The sequence below is a fragment of the Nyctereutes procyonoides genome, unplaced genomic scaffold, assembly GCF_905146905.1.
Source record: "Nyctereutes procyonoides isolate TBG_1078 unplaced genomic scaffold, NYPRO_anot_genome, whole genome shotgun sequence".
Taxonomy (NCBI): Eukaryota; Metazoa; Chordata; class Mammalia; order Carnivora; family Canidae; genus Nyctereutes; species Nyctereutes procyonoides.
In genome coordinates this window covers 46746000-46772462 of record NW_026575020.1, presented here as the reverse complement: position 1 = coordinate 46772462, position 26463 = coordinate 46746000, and the positions used below count along the sequence as shown (strand labels likewise).

At 36.5% G+C, this 26463-nt stretch overlaps 1 protein-coding gene across 2 annotated transcripts in view; it reads right to left on the bottom strand.

Annotated features, from left to right (window-relative positions):
• Positions 1–305: 305 nt before the first annotated feature.
• CEP95 (centrosomal protein 95) overlaps positions 306–26463 on the bottom strand; it is a 34245-nt gene continuing 8087 nt past the window's right edge. For both annotated transcript variants that reach the window (XM_055317736.1, XM_055317742.1), the window contains 16 exons: positions 23547–23652; positions 22281–22396; positions 18143–18259; positions 17412–17605; positions 15455–15567; positions 15161–15290; positions 14422–14575; positions 7303–7442; positions 6410–6499; positions 5467–5596; positions 4469–4638; positions 4283–4357; positions 3087–3239; positions 1380–1526; positions 888–959; positions 306–637 (listed from right to left, as the gene is read on the bottom strand). In XM_055317736.1, the coding sequence (XP_055173711.1) occupies positions 461–637; positions 888–959; positions 1380–1526; positions 3087–3239; positions 4283–4357; positions 4469–4638; positions 5467–5596; positions 6410–6499; positions 7303–7442; positions 14422–14575; positions 15161–15290; positions 15455–15567; positions 17412–17605; positions 18143–18259; positions 22281–22396; positions 23547–23652 (2084 nt within the window). In that variant the 3' untranslated portion in view covers positions 306–460. The remainder of the gene's footprint in view (positions 638–887; positions 960–1379; positions 1527–3086; positions 3240–4282; positions 4358–4468; positions 4639–5466; positions 5597–6409; positions 6500–7302; positions 7443–14421; positions 14576–15160; positions 15291–15454; positions 15568–17411; positions 17606–18142; positions 18260–22280; positions 22397–23546; positions 23653–26463) is intronic.

Below are 26463 nucleotides of genomic sequence, written 5' to 3'. Positions count from 1 at the left end.
GGCCCATACTTTTTTGCCTTCCACCCTTTGCCTGTCCTCTGCCAACTAACAAGCCATATACACAAATTCTTATCTTCCAGCCACCAGATGAAAAATCTACACACGTCTACACAGTATCTTACATGTTTAACCTCAGTCCCCACCTCTGATGACAAGCCCACGCTCCTAGTGCTTTTCTGAATTAGAGATTTTTATTGTTTTTACTGAACTATAGCAATAGGCTTGTTAATTACTTTAGTGCAACTATGACTAATGAAAAACGTGTGCCTTCAGTCCCCCTTTTAAGTCATAAATCCAAAATGGTATTCTTTAAAAAAATGATTTTTATTTTAAAAATTTCATAAAGTATTGGAATTAATATATAAGTAAGGCATTTAGAAAGGAGTCTCCTGATTTAGATTATTTACTGGCTCAGTTCTAGCTCTAGTCCTCTCAGAAACTTCACTTATAAAATCTGGCCTTACGGGAAAGGATTTTTACTGTACTGAAAAGAAGCCATATGAAGCCGAGATCTGAAGCGCTCAGCTTCCAATTCCCGGAAGAAAGCATCGTCGTCATTCTGGGTTATCATGTGCTGCAGCTGCTGAATTTCCTTCTCCATCTTCAATCTCAGCTCCCTCTTCACCTTATACAATGTCTAAAAGAGAATTCACATCATCCTGTGATTCACATTTGTCCGGCCCTTGCCTATTTTTGCTCCCCCTCCCTCTTTCAGCTCCTCAAGCTTCTGTAATTTTACGAGCTCTTACAGAGACTTAACAGATAAAATTAACAGGATAAATCCTGTGTATAGGGTTAACCATAGGATAAGTGTTTTGAATTGCAGTACAGTTGTTTTCTACTTCTTAAATACGTAAATTGATTATTTCTCTCCTGTTAATTATTACCTGGGCCTGGGATTTCTCTCTGGCTTTGAGTTCTTGGCGTTCTTGTGATATGGCTTCTGCCAGCAATGAAAACTGTACAGAGAGGAAAACAAATGTTTATCTGTAGCCCAAATTTAGTAATTCTTATATATAATGTTCACAGACTTAAAAATATATATATATATTTTTTAAGATTTTATTTATTTATTCATGAGAGACACAGAGAGAGTGAGACAGAGGGAAAAACAGGCTCCATGCAGGAAGCCTGAGGTGGGACACGCAATCCCAGAACTCCGGGATCACACCCTGAGCCAAAGGCAGACACTCAACTGCTGAACCACCCAGGCGTCCCAAAAACCTTTAATAGAAATAGGGCAATATAACTGTGCTGCTAGCTTACTGTGAATCATCAGGCTAACCTATATAGTGACAGGTTCTGAGTTAATAACAGACTAAGCTGCTGGTGGTCAGGATTAAGCACATTAGAATGTGAACCAGCAACAGTGAGCCTACCTGGTCTTTATAGTAGTTCTCCATTGAATCCAGTTCATTCTGGTGCTGTCTCTTTTGTTCAGCTCGCTTTTCTTTGGCATAGTTTCTTAAGTCTCGTAATCTCTGCTTCTGAATCTGTAAACCTTCTTCAAACAATTTCTTAAATATCTGTTTAGTTAGAAAAATAAAGTTATGCTGAACTTTCATGGAAGAATATAAACATTTTGTCCAACTATACTGATTCTATTTCACAAAGTCTTTAGTATCAGCCTGAGATATAATCCACATACCATAAAATTCACCCCTTTAAGAGGTATAATTCAATAGATTTTTGTATATTCAGAGTTGTGCAACCATCATCATTTCAGAAAGAAACCCCTATACTCATTAGCAGCCACTCTCCCATCCTCCTCATCCCACCTACTGCAACCACTAATATACTAGGTCTGTAAATTTGCCTATTCTGTATATTTCATGTAATCATAAAATATGTGGCCTTTTGTATTTGGTTTCTTTCACTTAGCATGTTTTCAAGTTTCATCTATATTGTAGCAAGTATCAATACTTCATTCCTTCTTATTGCCAGGTAATATTCCACTGTATGGGTATATCACATTTTGTTTATCCATTCATCAGTTGATAGGCCTTTGGGTTTTTTCCTCTTTTTATGTATTATAAATAATGCTGCTATAGATAATTGTACATAGGTTGTGTGGATATATACCTAGCAGTGAAATTACGGAATCATAGGGTAGCGATGGTAACCTTTTGACGAACTGCCAGACTGTGATCTAAAGTGGTTGCATCATTTTGCCAGCCCTGCATGAGGGTTGTAACTTCTCCGTATCTTTGCCAACACCTGTCTTTTATTTCAGCAATTTTAGTGAGTGGTTTCCCACTGTGGTTTTGATTTGTACTTCCTTAATGACCAGTGGCATTCAGCATCCTTTCCTGTATCCTCAAATTCTCTAACGCTTTCAGAAAACAGTTCTCAAGGAGCCACGTATATAGAGGAAGAACCGCGGCCAGAGAAGAAACAAATGGTGCATTTATACATGTGCACAACTAAGGGTGAGGTGGTGGTTATCATCGAACTGGGCCAGAGGAAAACAAATTATTCAAAGGATTTGGATATGCTGATTTTCCTTAGAGCCATGCATTCATCAGTATTACCTTAGTCAAGTAACTCCACCTCACAAAGCCTCAGTAGTATGGTCTAGAAATGAGGATGGTGATAGCAGTGGCCCAATTAACTAATTACCTTAATGTTTTATTCTAGAGATGAAATTTACTGCCAGTTTGGAATCCCAAAAGATTAAGCATTTCAGCCTGATTAGGATGAAACAACAAATACCTTGGAGAAATACTTCACAGTGCATCTGTCCCACACTCCTTTCTCAATTTTATGTGGAATCCAGGTCATCCAGTCACATCTTAAGTCCCTGTCCCTTCTAACAAACTCCCAAACCCCTTGAAGCAGTTGTACTGGGGAACAAGTGCAGGAGGTCAGAGGAATAAGGCCTCACATTCAGATGAGAGCACTGGAGACAGAGTAGACTGAATACCATGCAGACAATAAAATGAGGCACGGACAAGTCAAAACTCTCATAGGATGCATCTTAGGATTTGGATTTTGGATTCAAATTGGGAAGGAATTGCAAGGTAGTCCTGAAAGCTAACAGATAAAATTCATCCATCTGACAGGATTGGATAAAAAGCTGTATTTACCATTTCTTCCCGGGTCCTCATTCTCATCATTTTTGCACGCAACTGAACTCTGTAATCATCGTAGTATTTCCGGGCACGGACAATCTGCTGCCGATTTTCTTTTATCTTTGACTGTGTCAGCTTTTGCCTATGAATGCGGTCCTTGAAGTCTTGCTGGGAAAGGGAAAAAGAGGTAAGAACAAGACAGATTTTGGCATTCTTAGCTGCGCCAGTCACCATCACAAGATCTTCAAGGAGTAGGCCAGGCATGCAGGGCCAGTGGCCTATCACCTGGGCATAGAATCTATAAAACTGTCGGCTAGAAGCCTTCTAGCCTTTGGTAGGTTCATCGCCAGTCCAAAGGGCTGCCCCAACAAGCCCCCACTGCTACAGGTGATCTTGGTGGAATTTGAAGATCTCATCTTCACATGTCCCCGAAGGGGTCACCAAAGCCACACCCAGATGCCAGCTTAACAGGAGTAGAAAAAAAGGCATTCCGACTTTCAAGCAAAGCTTTAGTTCCACCAAGGGTATTTATGTCAAAACGAAGGAAATTAGACAATATCTTAATAAAGTACTGAGGGTGAAATCTGGTCATGTACATAAAGCCCTCAACAAGGTGTTCAGACTGATACTTTTCTTTTCCCTAATAGTTTTCAAATGGCTTCCTCCTCTTTCTCTGGAACTGCTTAGGAATATAGTTCTTACTGCTTATCTCAACCAAGAGTCTTAAAATCTCTTCTAACATCGTCTTTGACTTATGTCCTCTTCATTATACTGAGGAGAAGATGTGCTATGTACAATTCTCAATCCAAATTAGAAGGGATGATGATAAACTAGCTCAGCTCTATACTTATGATCTAAGAAGATCAGAGCAGACAAAAAGCATTAGCTTACAACCACTTGGTACCTTGAAGTTGCTGTGTAAGTAGAGACAGACCTGAATTAAAATCTCAACCCTGCCTCTTGCTGATGACAGTGGGACCAACCATAAGTTAGCCTCTCAAAGAAAACATTTCCCATTATGTTACTCGACCAAATGAAGCTGTATATGTAAGCACCTCTGCCCCTCAACAGTTTTGGTTACAGCTCTAGATGCTTCCATAGGCACTTGTTAAAGGCAAAAGTCTCTGGGACTGTTACCCAGCTATATAAATACAAGTCATTAACACAACTTACAAATTCAAAATTATTAACACAACTTGCTCTTAACATACCAATCTCTTGTTGTGTTCATATTCTTTCTTGACAAGTGCAGTAAGGAGGTCATGCCTTTTTAAGGCTGCTTCTATCTTTAAAAGGGACAGAAAGGAAGGACGTTAATAATGCTATTTAATAGATTCTGAAGGATAAGCTCCTCTCCTGATTTATATTCCTAAGCTTGTAATTGACAGTTAACTTACTTCATCCTGGAGTTTCTTCTTTGATCTATTTTCTCTATATGCATCTTTTCTGAGCTGTTCAATCTGTGTAATTTGCTCTTTCCACATTTTGCTTAGTGTTTGGCCAGAAACATAGAGAAATGGAAACTGCTCCAGCATAAGGGGCAGGAGACTGTGTTCATTCACTTTCACTGTAAGGTCAAAACAAAAAAAACAAAAAAACCTCCTCAATCTGAGACAGTTTCTGATGGCGTTTAATAAGAACTCTCATTCTATCTTCCTGATAGAGCAAAGCTTATCTAAGTGATGCAGTTCTGGTCCTGAAAAGAATAAATCTAAAAGTACATCATTAACTTTTGCACTCCTTCTTTGATCCGAGTACTACCAGTAAGGATGAAAATAACACTCAACAGTTCTGACTGATGACATGCTGTTCTTGTGAAGTCCATCCTAACGACTCAGCTGACTCAGCGACTGAGGTGGACGCTGTGTGTGTGTGGTCAAACACACTTCTCAGCCCCACCAGGAGGCAAACTCTCTCTGATGGGATGTAATTAGAAGGCCAGCAGTGTTTGAAATGGAACCCTGGTATTTCACATGATCTCGTTTTCCTTGTAACTGGACTCTAACACTCACTGGCACCAACTGTCAACATAACAGGAGCTGGACAGGACATCTGCTTGCTTTGGAGCATCCCTTGGGTTCTACCAACTTCCCAGAAACAAAGAAAAGGCAACTAGTGTGAGTGAGCAGATTGAAGCAAAAGCTGGAGTAGCAGGTAGTACCTTATTGTGCCTCTGGTACCAATATACATGCCTCCTGAAGGTATTTAGAGTTTTAAATAAATGTCTTAACAGTTTTATCTCTCTTTATAGAAATCTAGCATATGGCAGTGATAAAAGGGGAACTTTCTCCAGCTCACTGGTGGATGTTAAGTTTTCAGTGCTGTGTCCTTGGAATGTAGCACACACTTTCAAAGTATGCCAGTTTTCCATAAAGTACAATTTTGTGGTTCTTACTTGGAACTGCTTTATTTGGCTTTGGCAAGCCACCTCTTGGACTTGGAGTTGTGGTTTTTCTGGAGTAGGTCTTCCAGGGCTGACTGTGTTTTGGAGTTCCTTTATGAACAGCTTCTCTGTATATTTTTTCCTTAGTAGCAGACAGACATAAGAACAGAAATGAGAGAAATCTAATAATTCTTTAATACATTGTCTTAAATATTACATATTGACAAAAATAGCTAACTAATCCCCAACCAAACACCTTACTTCAAATTTCTAAAATCTGGTTAGTGTTTATCTACTCTAAGTTAAAAGCATCTTTTGGTTTCTGGCACCCCTTGGAATTTGAAAAAGCACTGAATCTTTTTTGAGTTTCAGAGTCACCATAGTCCCACATCCTCAATACAACCACTAATAATGTTTTGATGTACTGGCTTCTTTGACAACTTTTTCCATGCAGATTAAAAAAATTCTTAAATCATGTTTAGTTGTAGCCATACTGTATTTTATATCCTGTTTTGTTCATGAACATTCCAGCACAAGCATTTTTGCTGTTTTCACTTACTTTCTGTAACCATCCTTTTAAAAGGCAATAGACATGTCTGCTTTGGGCTGCTTCTACCCAGGCACAGAACAGATAAGATTTCTCCTCATTCCCCTTTAACCTGTCAGCCTCAACTATCTTTTAAACCTCTGGTCAATTGCTAAACAGAACCCCTTAAAAACCGAGGAAGTCTTGGATAAGAAGGAAAAGTGCTGGTGTCCTTTGGTACCATGTCTTGCCACATTTTAGCAACGTTGCTACTCTATAAAATAAGAGAAACTCCTGCATCATGAGATGAAATACTAAGGAGATAATGATTAAGGCCTGTTGATTCCTTTTTCCTTTTAAAAAGATCATCTCTGTACTTTCCACTGATCTGATCGAATTGCATTTATTACAGTAGAGACTTTTACCCACTGTTTCCTTCTCCTCATTTATTCCTAGAGATCCAATATTCTCCTGAACTTTATTTCTTCTTAGTTCCCTTTCAAATGCTTCGGTTATTGCCTAGAAGCAGAAAAAGCCATATGACATTATAGTTATCAAAAACATATACGAAATGAAAATGTAGGGAAAAAAATTAACCTAAAATTCTGCCATTTGAGTCATTTTTTTTTTAAGGTCCTTTCAGGCCCCACTATCATAAATATACATTATTTAACAGACATGTAATTGGAGCATAAAATTTTACAAAATGCATTTCTTTATTTTCAAGTTTTGTTAATTATTTTGACAGTCCCTTAAATGAAAGTTACATACTGAATTGAAGTTACATGTTATTATAAAACATCTGAATTTCAGTTTTTCACTATCACAAACTATACTGTAGCAAACAATTAGTGTTCTAAATTTATGCTGTGTATCAAAATCCCTATTCCACAGCAGAAAGCCTTCCTTGGTAATCATACATTCTCCATGTTGAATCCTAACCACCTCTGCTCATTTCTGTCTTGGGCACTTTAATCCTATCTGTAACTCAACTGGCCTATCACTTTTAATCCACCTCAAATTCTCATCCTCTCTGAAATATCAACCCATACGGATCTACTTCTAAACCCACTAGAGTACTGGGTTATATTTAACATGGTTAGTTTTCTTAGAATATCCCAAGTTTCATGTTCCCTAAAGGCAGGGGTGGAGGAGGGGGAGGCACATAAAAGCTGTGTCACATAATTTCCTATCATCCACTCAGTTCAAGAATATTAAACGCATTTTAGGGCTTTAATGACCTAAATGCACAGTCACTATAATATTTGGTTGAGGGTAAACTGTATTGCCTGTACCCAATTGTAGTCAAAGATGGAATGTACCTTTGCTTGGAATTGGCGGATATCTGTTTCTTTTGGCTTTCGCTGCCGTTTTTTCTCCATATGGAATTGTGTGTTTTTGTTAACTGGAGAAGGAGAGAGTGAATGAGATCTGTAGGGTGGTGTTCTACGCGTGGGAATTCCTACAACATAGAAGAAACATGTACCATTAGTTCCTATACAGCCAAAAATATTAAGTTGGAAATCAAATGGTTTTTACCTAATCCAAAAAGAATGACTGTGAATGTGCTAAACATGTTCTCTCCTATAACTAATTTGTGTTTATTTCTATGTTTAGTGAGACCAAGTAAACAAATACACACAAATGTATAGAGTCTCAAAAAAGTACTTAGGTTCTATTTTCAACTTTGGGTTGAAAAGAAAGCAACATGTGGAATTAAGTGGAAGGAAGCGGTGGTAGAGAAAGAAAATGTTAAGTATATATATACATCTTACCCTTATAAAGCAGCATGCTTAGAAGAAAAAGTTAATGTAGTTCATCATTTTCTAAGTAGTCCCAATTTTTCCTTATGTAGTTAAGTTAGCCCTAACTCCACAATACTTAAGAAATCTAACAAATCACAAATGTTTTTATGTTACAGTGTTTTTAGTTTTACTTGGGCATCTGCTAGTTGTAGAGGTAGACTCCATGCCTTTTCAGAAAAATGAGAAAGTCTAAGGTTAAGGAAATTAGTTTGACATGTTTATAAATAAACCTTCCAGGGAATTCAAATTTCACTCAGCTTTTTTTTTTTTAACTCTTTTAATTCAAATCTTTCAAATGCAGTTTAAATGTAATAAGATATTAAGGGGGTACCTGACAGGCTCAGTTGGAGGAGCATGCAACTCCTGATTTCAGGGTCATGAATTTGAGCTGCGACTCTTGGTTTTGGCTCAAGTCAGAATCTCAGGATTGTGATATAGGCCTATTGATAGAGGGAGGAGTCTGCTTGAGAGTCTCTCTTCCTCCTCTTGCTTACTCTCTTAAAATAAATAAATCTTAAAAAAAAAGATATTAAGAAAAACTGACCTGCACCATTTACATGATGTTTTTATGACATCTTACCATGTTCATAATGTACTCTTTTCATCAAAGAGCCAATGAAAAGAACATTTTAACTTAAAATGAATTTTCAAAATTGGGTACGGTATGTATGTGTATCTTAAGGGAAACATGTAGGTAACGAGGTGAGGCTTACTTTGAGATTACCTGGGAAAGTTTAAGGGGAGAAAGATGAAATGATCAAGAGAAAAGAGTATTTTTGGAGTAAAAAGCAATTCTACTAGATATAGATCCTCGGGAAACTTTTTTTTTTTTAAAGTAAACGCTACCCTCTACATGAGGCTTGAACTCACAATGCTAAGATCAAGGGTCCTGTGCTCTATAACTAAGCCCCAAGATTCTAGAGAAATTTTTACACGTTACAGGTTTCTACTTTTCATAACTACGATTTTGCAATCTATAGTCCATCCATGCAATGGATTCCATTTATACAAATGGAGTATATTGCATAAACTCAGATTTTCAAAACAATACTAACAGAAAAAAGTTGTAAAATAACAGAGTAAGAAAGAGCTGTTACCAGTATAAAAACAGGAATGAGAAGGTTCCAGTTTAACATGGCAATATAAAGGCACCTGAATGTACCTCCTCCCATAGATGCTCTGAATCTACAGCTACATATTGAATAATTCCCTCAGAAGGGAATCTGGAAACTAGCTGAATGACTCCTATACCTCAGGTGAATGAGAAAAAACCTACATTGAAAGGGGCCTTGGCACACCCTCATCTCCTGGGAGCCATTAAGAACAAACAAGGTAGTTAGGATAATCACAAAGGTTTGAGACACCCAAGAGCTAGGAACATGCTTTAATGTTAAGACTGATCTCCTACATAAGACTCCTTCAAGACTGGGAGAGGCAACTGTTTTACCTGGTGCACAGAGACCAACACAGACAGGAAAATGAAGAAAAAAGAAGAGTATGTTCTTAAAAAAAAAAAAAATGAGATAACCTCAAATAAATCTTAGTGAAACAGAAAGAAGGGCTTTAGACCTGATGGAGACTTAAAAACAGTGGTCATAAAGATGCTCACCAAGATCAGGAAAACAACGTGTGTACAAAGTGAGAATTTCAACAAAGAGAAAATAAACAAAAGTACCAGACAGAAGTTATATAATTTAAAAACATACTAACTAAATTGAAAAATTCAATACAGGGGTTCAGCAGCAGACTAGCTAAAGCAGAAGAAAGGATTAGCAAACTTAATGACAGGACAGTGGAACTTACCCAAACAGAGGAGCAGAAAGAAAAATGAATAAAAAAGATTGAAGATAGCTTAAGGGATTTGTGGGACACAATCAAGTAAGACCAATATTCACACTATAGGGGTCCCAGTAGAAAGAGAAAAAGAGAAAGCCAATTCAAAGTAATGGCTGGAAACTCCCCTAACCTGGACAAAGGAAAGAGACATCCAAACCCAGGAAGCCCAGAAACTTTCAAATAAGATAAATCCAAAGACCTCATACTAAGACACATTATAACTAAACTGCCAAATTTAATTTGAGAGAATCTTTAAAGCAACAAGAGAAAACTTGTTATATACAAGGGAACCTCCATACCACTCCTGAGATTTTCCAGAAGAAGCTTTGCAGGCCTGAAGGGAGTAATATCTATTCAAAGTGCTGAAAGAGGGCAGCCCTGGTGGCTCAGCGGCTCAGCGGTTCAGCGCCGCCTTCAGCCCAGGGCCTGATCCTGGAGTCCCGGGATCTAGTCCCACGTTGGGCTCCCTGAATGGAGCCTGCTTCTTTCTCCCTCTGCCTGTGTCTCTGCCTCCCTCTCTCTCTCTCTGTATCTCTCATACATACATACATACAAATCTTTTTTTTAAAAAAGTGCTGAAAGAGAAAAACTGCCAACCAAAACTTACTCAGCAAAATTGTCCTTTGGAACTGGAGAAATAGTTTTCCACACAAGCAAAAGTTGAAGCAGTTCATTAACACTAGAACAGCCTTACAAGAAATTTTAAAGAGGCTCCTTTAAATAAAAGGGTGGTATTTAGTAATAGGAAAGCATATGAAAATATAAATCTCACTGGTAAAGGTAAATATATAGTTAAATTCAGAAAAGTCTAATGTAACAGTGGTGGGTAAATCACATATAAATCTAGCATGAAGGTTAAAAGACAAAAGTAGCAAAAATAACTACAATAATTTGTTAATGAATACACAAAAATATGTAAATTATGACATCAAGAACAAAGTATGGGAGCAGGAAAAGTAAAAACACAGAACTTTAGTATGTGTTCTAATTTAAGTTGTTATCAACTTAAAATTGAGTACTACAAGATGTCTTATATAGGCTTTAGGTAACCATAATATGAAAACCTATAATAGATACACTACAGATAAAGAAGTCTAGAGCAAAATCATCAAATCACAAAGAGAGCAAAAGAACAGAAATACAAAACAGCCATAGAACAAAATGGCAACACTAAGTCGACACCTAGCAATAAATACTTCTAATGTAAATGGACTAAATTTTCCAATCAAAAGACACAGCGTGGCTGAATGGATAACAAAGCAAAACAGACACAGCTACATGCTGACTATACAGGACTCACTTAAGCCTTAAGGACACACACAAAGTGAAAGAAGATATTTCACACAAATGGAAACCAAAAGAAAGCTGTAGTAGCTATGCTTCTATCAGATAAAACAGACTTCAAGACAGACTGTAACAAAAGACAAAATCATTATATAACAATAAGGGGATGAATTCATAGAGAGTATAAACATTTCTAAGTATTTATGCACCAAACACAGGAGCATGTAAATATGTAAAGTGAATATTAACAAACCTAAAATACAAAGGAGAAATAGCAATACAACATTTAACAGACATTTATAGACATTTACAGAACACTCCATCCCAAAGTACCAGAATATACATTCTTCTCAAGCATACAGAAACATTCTACAGGACCAAGCATATGCTAGGCCACCAAACAAGTCATAATAAAGTTAAGATTGAAATCATATCAAGCATCTTTTCTGACACTTGATATGTTATGAAATTAGAAAGCAATTACAAGAAAACTGGAAAATTCACAAATATATGGAGATTAAACAATATGCTATGGAACAACTAGCAGGTCAAAGAAGAAATCAAATGAGAAATTTAAAAAATCTTCAGATGGAAATATATCAAAACTATGTGATGTCTTAGTTAAGCATCCAACTCTTGATTTCAGCTCAGGTCATGATCTCAGGATCTCGGGATCAAGCCCCGCCTAGAGCTCTGTGCTGGCTGTGAAGCCTACATGGGATTCTCCCTCTCCCACTGCCCCTCCCCCCATCCACCACTGCACAAGCTTGCTCTCTAAAATAAACAAAACCCGTTTAAAACAAACAAAAACCACCTATGGGATATAGCAAGAGCAGTTCTAAGATGGAAGCTCAAAGTGATAAATGAATATATGAGAAAACAAAAAAGATACATGACACCTAAATAAAAAACAGTTAAGTGGGATTATATCAAAGTGAAAAGCTTCTGGAATGAGAAAAAAATATTTGCAAATTAGAGATCTGACAAAGGGTTAATATCCAAACTATATAAAGAACTGCAACTTGATAGCAAAGAAACAAACAAATTTAAAAATGGGCATGGAAACTGAACATTTTTCCAAAGAAGTTCTACAAATGGCCAAACAGGAACATGAGAAAGTGCTCAATATCACTAATCATTACAGAAATGCAAATTAAAACTATAATGAAATATCATTTTGTGTCTGTTAGAATGGCTACCATCAAAAGACAACAAGTATTGGAGAGGATACGGAATAAAGGGAACCCTTGTGCACTGTTGGAGGAAATGTAAATTGGTACAACCACCACAGAAAACACTATGGAAGTTCCTCAAAAAATTAAAAACAGAATTTACCATATGATGCAGCAATTTCATCTGTTGGAATATATCCACAGAAAACAAAAAACTGTGGAACAGATTATCTGCTACCCCATGTTCATAGCAATATCTACAGTAGCCAAGACATGGAAATGTAAAGTGTCCAATGATGGATGAATTATTTAGCCCTAAAAAGTAAGAAAATCTTGTCATTTATGAAAACATGGATGGACCCTGAATTACTGTATGACCTCACTTATATGTAGATCTACAAGGAAAAAAAGAAACCACTTACATGTGGAATCTTTAAAAAAGGTGTGTGTGGGGGTGCAAACTCATAGGAAAAAAGATCAGATTTCTGGTTAACAGAGGCAAGAGGCGGGGGGAGGAATTTGATTAAAGTGGTCAAAAGGTATAAACTTTCAGTTATGAGATAAATTAGTACTGGTAATATAACGTACAACACAATAACAAGTTAGGTCCACTGTATGGTATATATGAAAGTTATAGAGTTCTCAACACAAAGGCAAAAAAACCCTTTTTTTTTTCTTGATCTATAGGAGATGATGGGTGTCAACTAATTGTCATAATCATTTCACAAGATATGTCAATCCAGTCATCGTACAGTACATATACACAGTGCTGTATGTCAACATATCTCAATAAAATTGGGAGAAAAAAAAGAGAAAAAAGATCTCAAACCACCTAATCTTATTCCTTGAGGGAACCAGGAAAAAAAGAACAAAAGGCCAAAATTAGGAGAGAGAGGGGATCCCTGGGTGGTGCAGCGGTTTAGCGCCTGCCTTTGGCCCGGGGCGCGATCCTGGAGACCCGGGATCGAGTCCCACGTCGGGCTCCCGGTGCATGGAGCCTGCTTCTCCCTCTGCCTGTGTCTCTGCCTCTCTCTCTCTGTGTGACTATCATAATTTAAAAAATTAAAAAATAAATTTAAAAAAAAAAAAGGAGAGAGAATCTTAAGCATTGTGGGTATGGGGCTTGATCTCAAAACCCTGAGATCATGACCTGAGCCAAAACCAAGAGTCAGATATTTAACCAACTGAGCCACTTAAGCTCTCCTGAATCCAATCGTATAGTAAAAGGATCACACACCATAATGAAGTGAGATTACAGGAATGTAAAGATGCCCATTTTTTAATTGGAATTTTTTTTTTGCTATTGCGTTGTAGGAATTCTTTATATATTTTGGATATTAATTCTATATCAGATATCTGATTTGTGAGTATTTTCTCCCATTTGGTACACAGCCTTTTCATTAAATCAAAATTAAAAATACCACATGACCCAGCAATTATACCCAGAAGTAAAGAAATCACTACCTCAAAAAGATACATGTACCCTCCATGTTGACTGCAGCATTATTTACAATAGCAAAGATACAGAAACAACTTAAGTGCCCACCTATGTATAGATAAATGGATAAAGAAAAAAACATAAAAGAATATGATTCAGCCATAGAGGAAAAAAAAAAAAAAAAAGGAAATCCTGCCATCTGTAACAACATGGATGGGCCTTGAGGGCATTATGCTAAGTGAAATAATTCAGACAGAGAAAGACAAATAATGTACGACCTCATATATGTGCGGAATCTAAAAACAAACTAAAAAATACAGAGAACACATTGGTGGTTGCCAGAGGTGGGTGTGAAGGTGGTCAAAAGGTACAAACTTCCAGTTATAAGATAAGTAAGTTCTGAGAATATAACATCCAATATGGTGACTTTAGCTACCTGAAAGTTGCAAAAAATCCCATTTTACAAGTTTTAAGAAAAAAAATGTGGACCTATGTGAAGTGATAAATGTTAACTTAAACTTACTGTGATAATCATTTTGCAATATATACCAAATCATTATACTGTACACCTTCAATGAACACAATGTTTTATGTCAATTCTATCTTAATAAAAAATAAATAAAAACAAGGATATGAAGATACAAACTTTGAGAGTTGTTTCTTTGAAGGAGGGGAAAAATGGACTGTGGCGAGGAAAGAGGAGACTTCAACTCTTATTTTTAAACGCAAAAAGTGTAAAGTATGTATAATTATTAGCATATGCTTTTAGATGGTGAAGATGCAGGTATTATTATTTTTGATCCTTCTATATATCTTTGAAATATTTAAAATGAGAAATCCAGTCATAGCAATGGAAGTCCTAAGGGTCCCTGGAACATCCTTATCCTGGCTTCTCTGGGGAGGTACCTGGTCTTCGCTTCTTTGACCCACACTCCATGATGCTGTCACTGTGCTGAGACAGTGTCTCATCCTTCCCACTCTCCATCTCTTCATTTCCAATATCATCTTCTTTATAGTCAGTCTTTTCTTTAATTGGATCACCCAGGGCACTTTTTAACATCTATTGAGAAAATACAACACCTTTCATTGATTTTAGCAGAATGCACGTTGGAAACAGCAGACAGAATCTTCAGAAAGCTTCTTCTTCTAATTAGGCACTAAGAACATTTGGATGCTTATGTATGTTTAGTTTCTGAAGGGTGTGTATCACTGCTATTGGAATATTCAGTTTCAATAGACTTTAGAGTAAATCACATAAGGACTTAATACATTTATTTAATGATACCCCTCAACTGTTAATACTGGATTCTGGGAGTTGAAATCAAGAGATCAAATTCATACCAAATCTGTCTTAGATGTATCTAAAAATAAAAGTTTTAATGTAATCAAGTAGAATGATTATTTTCATCAGAATTCAATAAAAATCAGGATAAACCTGTACCAAATTTGGTTATACCATGAAAGGCCAAGAGATGACTTCTCATCTTGTGTCCTACCTGCCTGATATACGGAACATTTTCACAGTAAATAAGACACAACTAATTTTAGTACATTAGCTTACTTAGCTTTTATCTTTAATTGGAAGATCACTTAAATACTCACCAACTATGGCAGTCTCGATATAGATATAAAAAACAAGACTTGCCCAATCTAGTTCAGAGAGCCGTTGAGAGAGTTTCTCAGAAACTGCATATAACTCTTGTTCTGTTAACCTCTTTCCTGGCCTCTGGGAGAAGGTTGAATCCCAGGATGAGACTGTAGGTCTGCTGTCATATCTGTAATAAAATGACCACATGACATTTAAGTAGCCAAATGTGCTGTGTAATGCATGCTATAACAAAGATTTCATACTGGCCTTCATAGCTCAGTTTGGAGAATATACTCCTTTCTTCAAATCCCTTTGCAAACAGACTGAAAACACTGCAATAAGTAAGGTTACCTTTTTCCTTTGGGAAGCTTCCTTGTCCGAGGGCCTTGGATCTGAGCTGAACAAATTTCCTGTTTGCTATCTTTAGGCGACTTAGAGGTTAGGACAACTCTATTATCTGATTCCTATTAAAACCAAAAGAGAATTGATTTGAAAAAGCTACAAAGATGGCACATAAAAACATTTTGGATGGGAGGAAAGGGGAGAACCTGTGGGACAAAGTTCAGTCCTTTTATTCACCATGTTTTACTTTTTTTTAAGTTTTTAATTTATTTAAGTCATCTCTAGACCCAATGTGGGCTCAAACTCATGCCCCCAAGATCAAGAGTCACAGGCTCTTCTGAGCCAGCTGAGCACCCGTTTGACTTTTTAAAAAACACATCTGTCAGGGTACCTGGGTGGCTCAGTCGGTTAAGAGTCTAGTCTGACTCTTGATTTTTGCTCAGATCATGATGATCTCAGGGTCATGAGATTGAGCCCTGCATCAAGCTCCACATTGGGCATGGAGTCTGCTTATCACGCTTTCTCCTTCTCCCTCTGTCCCCACACATGCTCTCTCTCCCTTTATGTCAAATAAATAAATAAAATCTTACCGAAAAAAGAGTCAATAGAAACTGTCTGTAATTGAAATACTTAAATAAAGATAATGCCTTCCAAAATATGAATATATACTCTCAATGTTTTTAACAATTGATTTCTTTTTTAAAGGTTTATTTCTTTCAGAGAGAGCAAGCAAGCATGTGCGTGTGCTTGCAAGTACAGAGGAGAGGGGGAGGGAAAGGAGAGGGAGAGAAGTCCCCAAGCAGACTCCCCACTGAGTGTAGAGCCCCATGTAGGGCTTGATCCCAGGACTCCAAGATGACCTGAGATGAACTCAAGAGTTGGACACCCAACTGAGTAAGCCACCCAGGTGCCTCATTAAACAATTTATTTCTTAATCTCAGAGTTAATCTTATGAAGAAACATTTGACATTTAAGAATCTCTTCAATTTCACTTATCTTTTTCTTCTACCAAAGTAAAATTAAACACTTTTTAGTAAAAACAACAATACAATTGCATTTTTAAAAACTTTTTATTGAAGTGTCCTGCTCAAGAATTATTTCAAAATGAGCATTCACACTTAAATGCCACTCAGGTTAGGAAATAGAGTATTATCAACAACTCAGAAGCCCTTCTACCATCCTCCCCTAATACTCCTCCAAATGTAACCATTATCTTATGATCCCTTTTATCTATCCACCCACTCTATCTGAACAGGTGTACAGAATGTTTAGAAAAATGATGGCCACCTAATGCTAATGATGCTTATTTCATCCTTGCACTTTTTATGCACTGTTTGAATTTTTAATAATGAGAATGTATCATTGTTTAAAAATTCACCTTTTGCATATATCCCTAGCTGTTCATTTCTAGGCAGATAGGGACAGGATAACTTTACAAAAAGGTTTTTTTTTTTTTTTTTCCCCAAAGAGTGGAAGCAAATAGGCCAAGGTATTAACAGCAGTTCACACTGGATAATAGGAATATGGGTGTATGGTTCTTCATACTTTCTTATAAAAGTTTAAGTGATTTAACTAAGGACACAGAATATGGGTTCTGAAACCAGAATACTGAGTTTAAATCCTGACTCTACAGTTGCTGTGTACCTGAACTTAGATATTTAATCTCTTTTTAACAGCTTTACCATGGGAAATAAAAATCATACCTGTTCCATAGCTGTTGTGAGGAGTATATTATTCAATACCTGCAAAAACCTAGAACTATGCATGACACAAAATAAACACCTAATACTATTTTCCTTTTTACACATTTATCCCTACTGTCTTAAAATAAGAACATGTAGGTATATGCAGAGGTAAGGCTTGAGAAATACAGTGCTCATTAGCGGAGTATCCTTGATTACTATTCTAGTAGACCTCTTTAAATTTATGGACTTCTACCTACTCAAAAGCAAGCTTTTCCACTTACCACAGAAAATGCTGTGTTCTCTCCAGTAGAATTCATGGCAGGGGAGATGTGACTTGAACGCAAGTATTCTTTTCCTATGGGACAGGGTGCTCTAGGCTCTGAAGGGTGGTAGGGTGGATGCAAAGGAATAGCTGATCGAATAGGCTCCCCGAGCTTCCTAGCATTTGGAATCACATCCACAGAAGGAATTTCCACTAGTTATCAAAAATAAAGTGGACATTAAGGTGAAACTCTAAAAAATATATCATTTATTATGTATACATACCTATAGATACTACAAACCTAAATGACTGGAGGATAGCTACATAAAAATGATGGTTTATCCACAGGTTATAAAACTAGGTAGCCATAACAATGATTTATATAATACTAAGTAAAATCCCAGAGAGAACAGTAAGAAATGAGAGTATTTTTCAAATGACTATATTTTATCATTCCCTAATAATTTGAAGACCATCAACTGATAATACTAGTATGTATATTAGAGATTCTAATTATACTAAAGTCTTTAAGAGAAGAATATGGATGCAAAACATATGACCAAAAGCCATTTTATGAAATCAGAGCTCATAATTCATTACCAAACATTTACAAATATGATCATGTAAAACCAAAAAGAATCACAGCAAGTATAGAGCAACAAAAGTAAAAAGGCTAATAGCAACAGAAACTATCTCAGGAACTATTGTCTCTAACTCATAGCAATAGTCTAACAACGCATTACTACTCACTGTCTTCAGTAAAGGATGTCCTGCTCTTGGACAAAAATCTAGATGAGGGAGGGTGCATTTCTTCACGTGACATGGTTAAGGCTTTTTTGGACTGCATTTCACTGGGGCCATCGGCACCTAGAGAAGAAAGTATTACGTGTAGAATTTTTTTTTTATTTGCTGAATATTATACTAAAAACCAAGAATTTTTTTACCCAGAGGCTAAAAATCCCAGGAATGACATGATCATTGAACTATGTTGGTCTGATTGCCCAAACTTCCCATTACTATTAATAATGATCAGAGAGGAAGCTCTAGTTCTATAGTCCAGAACCAATTATACAAATTTTTTCCACTTATTCAAATTAAAAGCAAAGTTTTACATCATATTACTTTGCTTTAGAAAAAGAAGTGCCACAGAAATAGATACACAGATCAAAATAACAGAATAGAGAGCCCAGAAAAAAAAACTAGTTTATATGGTCAATTAATTAATCTCCAACAAAGAGGTAAGAATATAAGGAAAAACTGGTCCCTTCAATAAATGGTGGTAGGAAAAGTGGACAGCTACATTGCAAAAGAATGAAACTGGAGTACCTGACACCATACACAAAAATTACCTAAAAATGGATTAAATAACTAAATGTGAGACATGAAACCATAAAACTTTTAGAAGAAAACACAGGCAGTAATCTACGACATTAGCCTTAGCAACATTTTTCTGGTATGTCTCCTCAGGCAAGGGAAACAAAAGCAAAAATAAACTATTAGGACTACAAGAATCTTCTTCTGCACAGAGAAGGAAACTATCAACAAAATAATTTGGTGAGTCATTTGGATCTTGTGCCATAGTTTGCCAACCTCTGACCTAAAGAAACCACCATTTTAATTTCTTTCCTTACAGATATGCCAATGTGCATCTTATGTGATCTTATTTATAACGTGTAATCAAACTAAGTAATTTTTAATTGAGGTACAGTTGACACACAATATTATACTTGTTTCAAGTGTACAACATAGTAATTTGGCAACTCTGTATGTTATGCTATGCTCATCATAAGCATAGCTACCATCTGTCATTGTATGTTGTTTTAATACTGTTGACTATATTTCTTATACCTTTCATTCCTGTGACTTACTCATTCCATAACTGGAAGGCTATATACCTCCCACTCTACTTTGCCCATTTTACCTATTCCCCCCACTTTCTCCTGTATGGAAACCATCAGTTCTCTGTATCTATTTCTTTTTTACCTATTCCCCCCACCTTCTCCAGTATGGAAACCATCAGTTCTCTGGTCTACTTCTTTTTGTTTTCATTTGCTTTATTTTTTGGATTCCATATTTAAGTGGCCTTTCTCTTAGCTAGGAATCTTGGCTGATACCATAATAAAAAAGCTTACAGATCAAATTGTTTTGTCTAATTTTTAAATGCTTATTATTTTAAATCAGCTTTATAAGATTACATAGAAAGCTACAGTAAATTTTTCTGAAATTGAGGGATATCCACTTTGCTCCCTTAGAAATCTACAGTACACAAACTTCCCACAAACAGAATGGACTTAAGAACCCCCTCTCCAAATGACTATTTACTTTTCTCCAATTTAATGAAAAACTTCACCATAAATGTATTCCTTACTTGGAAGGTCTGAGAATGCACCCCGAAAACCCACTGTTACCAAATGGTCAACTGATAATCACTACAAACAGAAAAATTCACGTTGCACAGACCCCAAACTCCACGCAATTTATTCCAAGATACTTGTGTATTTCAACATTTCTGACGCTGATTTGATGTCTTCTTAAAACCAGCAAATACATCTTTTTGTGCTTTCTTTTTCTATAATCCAGTGCACTATGGCCATTTTCATATCAAAATGTTTAAAATATGTGAATCTCCCTGTATAACTTCCTAATTACATGAAGAGCATCTAAGATCTAATGTTCAAAATTCATAATATGGCCCATCCACAATTTCTCTACTACCCAAACTGAATTTGTCATCAGTTTGACTCGAGGCTAATTCAGTTTTACCTGGCTTATTTTTTCTTGGATGATCAAGTAACTCATATGCTCTTCATTTTTTATGAAATTTCTCTTAAAATCTCATGCTTAGTTACCATATGGAAGTTCTGTCAGACTGAAAGAGATACACTCAAATCTTACCTTATAATTTCGAGATTGTTTTAGGACATATTGCTAAATATGTCCTAAAACTTGTCTACTGTAAGCGTTAATAAAATTCACTAAATATCTATATAATAAATGTATGTAACATTTCATTAAGAAAAGGGGGTGGCCCTGGGTAGAAAAAATGGATGAAGATGGTCAAATGGCACAAATTTCCAGTTAAATAAGTCATGGGACTATAAATATACAAAGAGGATAGATCTTAAAAGTTATCACAAGGAAAAAAAAATTTCAACTATAAATGGTGACAAACATTAACTAGACTTCTGCGATGATCATTTCACAATATATGTAAACATAAAATCCTCAGGTTGTACATCTCAAACTAACAATGTTACATGTCAATTATCTCAACAGCCCAGGAATCAAAGCCTAAATTAGATGCCCGTAAATGTATATGATGACAGTTAATCTGTAGACTTAAATCCAAATATAAAAGGAAGTTACCATAGTCCTTTATGACATTAAACCCAAAGACCTTAGCCTAGCTTTTCTCTTAATCTTTTTTCTTTTGCCTTAATTGTATTATAATCTGAATAGTTAAAATCTGAAAACAATTCACTTTTTACAGAAGCAACCTTTCTACATGGCAATTGCTATCACAGGACACCATCTCTAAAATCACCATTTCTTCCACCTTCTGTTAATCCTACTCTCTTTCCTTCAAGAAACAGTATTACCTACACTTGACTTTGGTCATCACATTACTTTGCTCCTCCCAGTAGCAAGTACATGTCTTTGGTCTACTGTCTAACCTGCCAGACTTAGGTTCTTTGAACACTGGAATTCAGTGTCTATTCTTTGCAATCAAAGTATTAATGCTGAGAGAGTGATTTCAGAGATGGTTTTGTGGAATTCTCTGATTTCACACATTAAGAAACTGAGGCTCAGGAAAGATAAGGGCCCTGACAAAGTCACACAGGTAGTAGCAGAGTCTGGATAAGAACTTGGTCACTGGATTCCCAATTTAATACACTTAATTCCTCTCTAGCATTCCTGTTCTTCCATTAAAAAACCCCCACAACTTATTGCGGGCCTGGTGTTTTGCAAAGCTTTGGAATACTAAGATGAATATGAATAATTTTACTATATATTTCACTTATTTGTCTTATTGGCTGCCTCCACAAGTAGAATGTAAGCTCTACAAGGGAAGGAATTTGTGTCTATTGTGTTTACCACTGTAACACCACTGCTTGGCACAGGGAAAACATTAAACATGTGCTGAATGAGTACGGTGGCTACTGTCCCTGAAACTCATGACATACTCAAAATTTCTATGCAATGTGAGAATGCTATTACCAAAATAAGGTGAGAGGGCCACACTGTAGAAATACAGAGCCTTAGAGCCTGAGGCACATGGGGGAGGCTGGGCTTTGTAGTGTAAATTTGCCAGGAATAGAAAGGAGGGAAGAATACCCCAGCAGAAGAAACAATAGGATGCCAGAAAAGAGCATGGCAACCAAGGTAGGGAGGACAGGGAGTGAGATGTTGGAGGACAGCAAGATGGGATGCTCAAAATGGGTCTGAAAGATACTTAGGCTTACTGTATATAAGCAGGAGACTATTAGAAATGTGGCCTGACACCTGGCAGAAAAATTGCCACTGGATGATATACAGGCTTCTTGGTTGAAACCACGAAAAGAGTAAGTCACCCAGTTAAGGAAGCTACACTTAGGGAGTAACCTGAGTGTAAGTGGATGATTAAGTTGCATCCAGAATTCTCTTCCCAGAGTATCAAGTCCCATATATTACAAGACAAACTTGCATCTACCTGCTTGCATTGTGCCTGTGACTCCTCCTTGACTGATTTCAGGTTAACTGCTCATATTTAGGATAATGGTGGTATACTCTTACAAATTCAATTCTAATGTCAAGTTATAGCTTTCTATGTTCTTCTCAACTATAAAACATTCCTAAGTATATTTTTATAGTTAGATGTTGAATAACTAACTGGTATCTAACTACTTACCGTTACTTCTTAGAGAAAAAGTGTGTGCGGTATCTCCAAGTCGAATTATTTCACCGGTGGATTCTGTTTCATCTCCATCCCAAGAGGGGCCCAAAGCCTCTGATGACAAGGAGCACCTGAAAGAGTTCCCTTACTTATTTAGGACCTGGCCTAACCACAGAGGGCCCCTACCAAGAAAGACCCCAAGAGTTGCTTCAAACAGCCTACCTATGGGTAATGAGACTAATAGCAATATGCAGAAAAAGGGCAAGACACTCCACTCCCTTCTGTTGCTTTTCACTTGCTGCTTATCTGTTTTGACTGATGTATGTATGGTGGAAATAACTGTGTGGAAAGTGTCAGGGATTAAATGCATTGGAAAATACACAAAGAACAATAAACACTGGATACTCTAGGGATGTAGGAGTAGAGTCTGGTATTAATTTTGCATTAATATTCTTGTGTTGTTTTACTTTTGCACTTTAAAAAAAAAAATCTAATAAAAAAAAATAAAGTCAAGAAAGTCATCATATGGTGCTCTCTCTTAAAACATGTTTTCCATGATGTACTATACCTGAATAGGAATGCACTGCCTGGGTTTTTCAAATCATGACAAACTCCATAAAAAAATGGAGAATCAGACATTTAAAACAAACCCATAGCATCATATTCAACCTCTAGTTAGAACTACCATCAAATGTAGGATGTTTAAAAAACAACAACAACAAAAAAAAAACAGGAATAGCCACCTCCACCTTAGAGGAGTGGTTTAGCCAATTATAAAGCACACATATGAATGGTCTGCTATACAGTAATTAAAAATTACTACAAAGAGTTTAACAACTTGAAGGCTACTGATGTGTAAAATTTTAAAATGCAGAAAACAAAATTACATAAATATGACTAAATCTAAAAAAACCCCAAAAGAATAAAAAAGACTAACGTATAACAAAACATCAAATAAGTACTTATTTAGTCAAAATGATAGAGCTCATTTTTTTCTACTGGTTTCTATTCTCTGTACTTTCAAGTTTTCTGTAAGGAATACAAACTATTTTGATAACCAAGGGAAAAAATTTAAAAGTAGGTGCTTAATACTGAAAATTAAATTATTACATATAGCTCAAGGCTCTTAAACCTCCCTCAGGGGGTTTAAAATATGAGAAAATATTAAAGTTTTCACACTAGTTTTTGCTTCCATTCTGGTATACTGTGTGCCATTTCAATTCTTGGTAGAAGAAAATAGCATAATCTGCTTCAATTAAATTCATAGACATTGAGCACTACCTCCCAAAAGAAACCTTTTTCCATGATGACTTGGATTCCTTAGCACTTTCTGGCTCTTCCAAAGGTTCTCTTAGATGGGATTCTTTAAAACTCTGTCCAGTTTCACCTGTTTAGAATAAACACAATACCAAAAAACCCCAAAATTAATAATGCTATTTTGATACAGGGGTAGGTAGAAGGAAGAATAGTAAGGCACCTCATCCTCTCCTGGTAAACTGGGCTCTTGTGAACTTGAAAGTAGAAAGAACCAAATCATCACTTATGATGAGCACGTATTGGGTAACAAACAAAAACAAAACTGTTGCTTGAAAAGCAGTGTCTACTTGTATTAGCAATGTTTTATTTTTTAAGCTAAGTGGTAGGTCCTTTTCTGTTGTTTAGAACCTCCCTACCTGTAAAGGATGTCTGAGGCAAGAGGATGAGGCTGTGGTTTCAGCCTCACATGACTGTGTCAGCCTACCTCAAGTTCCAAGACCATCACTCTCCTAGCCTACCTAAGAATCAGACTACATCAAGGCTTGGATGGAATTTTCCTTCAGATGATCACATTCTACCCCACATATCAGAGGAATATAGTTTCACTAGTGACAGCACCTCGCTAGCAAAGTGACTTCAGGAGGTATGGGTGAACCTTCTATGATTCGTATTTATACCTCTGGATATTCCCATTCCCATTTCTAGAGATTCCCTGTTCAAACATCCACCTTCATTTTTTTTCTATTTCTGTATTCAACAAACATTTTAATAACATGAGTTAACATTCACTGTGCGTTTACTCTCAGCTAGGCTTGGTGCTAAGCTGTTTATGCATACCTAATTTGACCTTCACTACAGCCATGAAAGAATTTCAGATGAGAAAACTGAGGCTTCAAGAGCTTCAAACAATGAGGGGCAGAACGCAGCACTGACTCAAGTTCTGCTTTCAAATCTCTTGTCCTTCAGTTTAACTAAATGACAATGCTAGCTCAGGTACCAGGAAAGAGCTGCAATACATACCTGATGTGTCTAACGATAATAAATATTTACTTCCCGTTATTAACTGGCATTTTGAAGAATCTGCTCAGCTCTAGGTAATTTTGCCATAGCAACTTGGAGAATCAGACTTTAGAATATACTGTCCACCTCAGGTACTACCACACAGGGAGATCCCATCTGTGCAACTCCCTTATAGCAGCCCTAAACTCACCACATTCTACTGACCTCCCCTCGAAAGATCCCTCCTTACCCCCTACCTCAGCATTTCACTATTACCAGACTCACATATAAGTACTTCTCAGTTCTGTGTTCCTCTCTCCATCCCCACAGCCCTATCCATGGCCAAACCACTATGGTCCCTGCAATAGTAAAAACTGCTGCTGTCAGTGTAAAATTTCAAATTAATCAATCTCCACCTAATGGTAATTTTCTACCTCTTAATCTTGCTGCTAAAATGACTAAAGAGCTACAGAGCATCAAAATACCTACTGGTAGCCTTGAATTAGGTTTCACATGTCTCACTCTCCCTTAATTCTATAATGTTTTTATTGTACAATAGTCCCCACTTATCCAAGGAGGATATTCCAAGGCTCACAAAGAATGCCTGAAACCACAGATAGTACCGAACACTATACACTTTTTCCTGTACATACATACCTACGATAAAGTTTAGCTTCTAAGGTATATTAAGATCAAAAACAGCTAATAATAAAATAAAGCTGTTATAATAAATTGGCACAGAAGTTATCAAAATGTGGTCTGTCAAAATATCTTATTGTCTTATACTCACCCTTCTCATGATGATGTGGGAAGATAAAATACCTATGTGATGAGATGAAGTGAGGTAAATGAAATGGGCTACTGCAACACAGCATTAGGTTATTATGACCTTCTGACAAAACGTCAGAAGGATCATCTGCTTCTGGATAGAAGCTGACTGTGAGTAACTCGAACTACAGAAAGTAAAACTGCACATCTGGGGGGACTACTGTATGTATTTACAGCTGTCTTCCTGACTTGAGTATAGGCTTCCTTGAGAGCAATAAACATGGCATGCAATTTTGAAATCCTCCCAATTTTGATTCTATTTTCAGCATATATTTAACATATATTAAACACTCAAAATACTTCACATTCCAAACACTCAAGTTTTTATTTTTTATTTATTTTTTTTCTTTAAAGATTTCACTTATTTATTCATTAGAGACAGACAGAGACACAGGCAGAGGGAGAAGCAGGCTCCATGCAGGGAACCCAATGTGAGACTCGATCCCTCTACAGGATCACTCCCTGAGCTGGAAGGCAGACGCTCAACCACTGAGCCACCCAGGCATCCCACCACTCAAGTTTTTAAAATAAAAAATACCTTGTGTGGCAATTTTTCCTTCCAGGTCATACTTACATATTTTTAAATCCTTTCAACAACAATGATAAAAGGTAGAAAACTATCACTAAAGAGTTTAGAGTTAATTTCAAATGTTATAATCACAGCATACATTTCACCATCAACAGGGAGAGAAATAGGAAGAGTAAACCTACCGAAATTTTTCTCTTCATTCATATTAGAATTTGTTACTGCTGCTGAAAATTTGTTGGATAACCTTAAAATAGTAAAACCATTCTTATAAAAAAATTAAAAAAAAATTCTTATACGGGCCATATACTACTCCAATCATAACACGCAGCACTATTTATTTACTCAACCCATCTCAAATCTCTAAGACAGGTTTTTCTTCTTTGCAATAACACTGCAATGAAGACTTTTAAGCACCTTCCTTTTATATTACCTTCCTTAGGATAAATCCCTAGAAATGAGATAAACTGAGTCAAAGATTATAAATAGCTCTTAAATACTGCTGATCCACTTAAATAACCATAAACCTTTCATAAAATATGGCGATATTATATTTATAATTATGAAAAACCATAAAATAAAACTTCT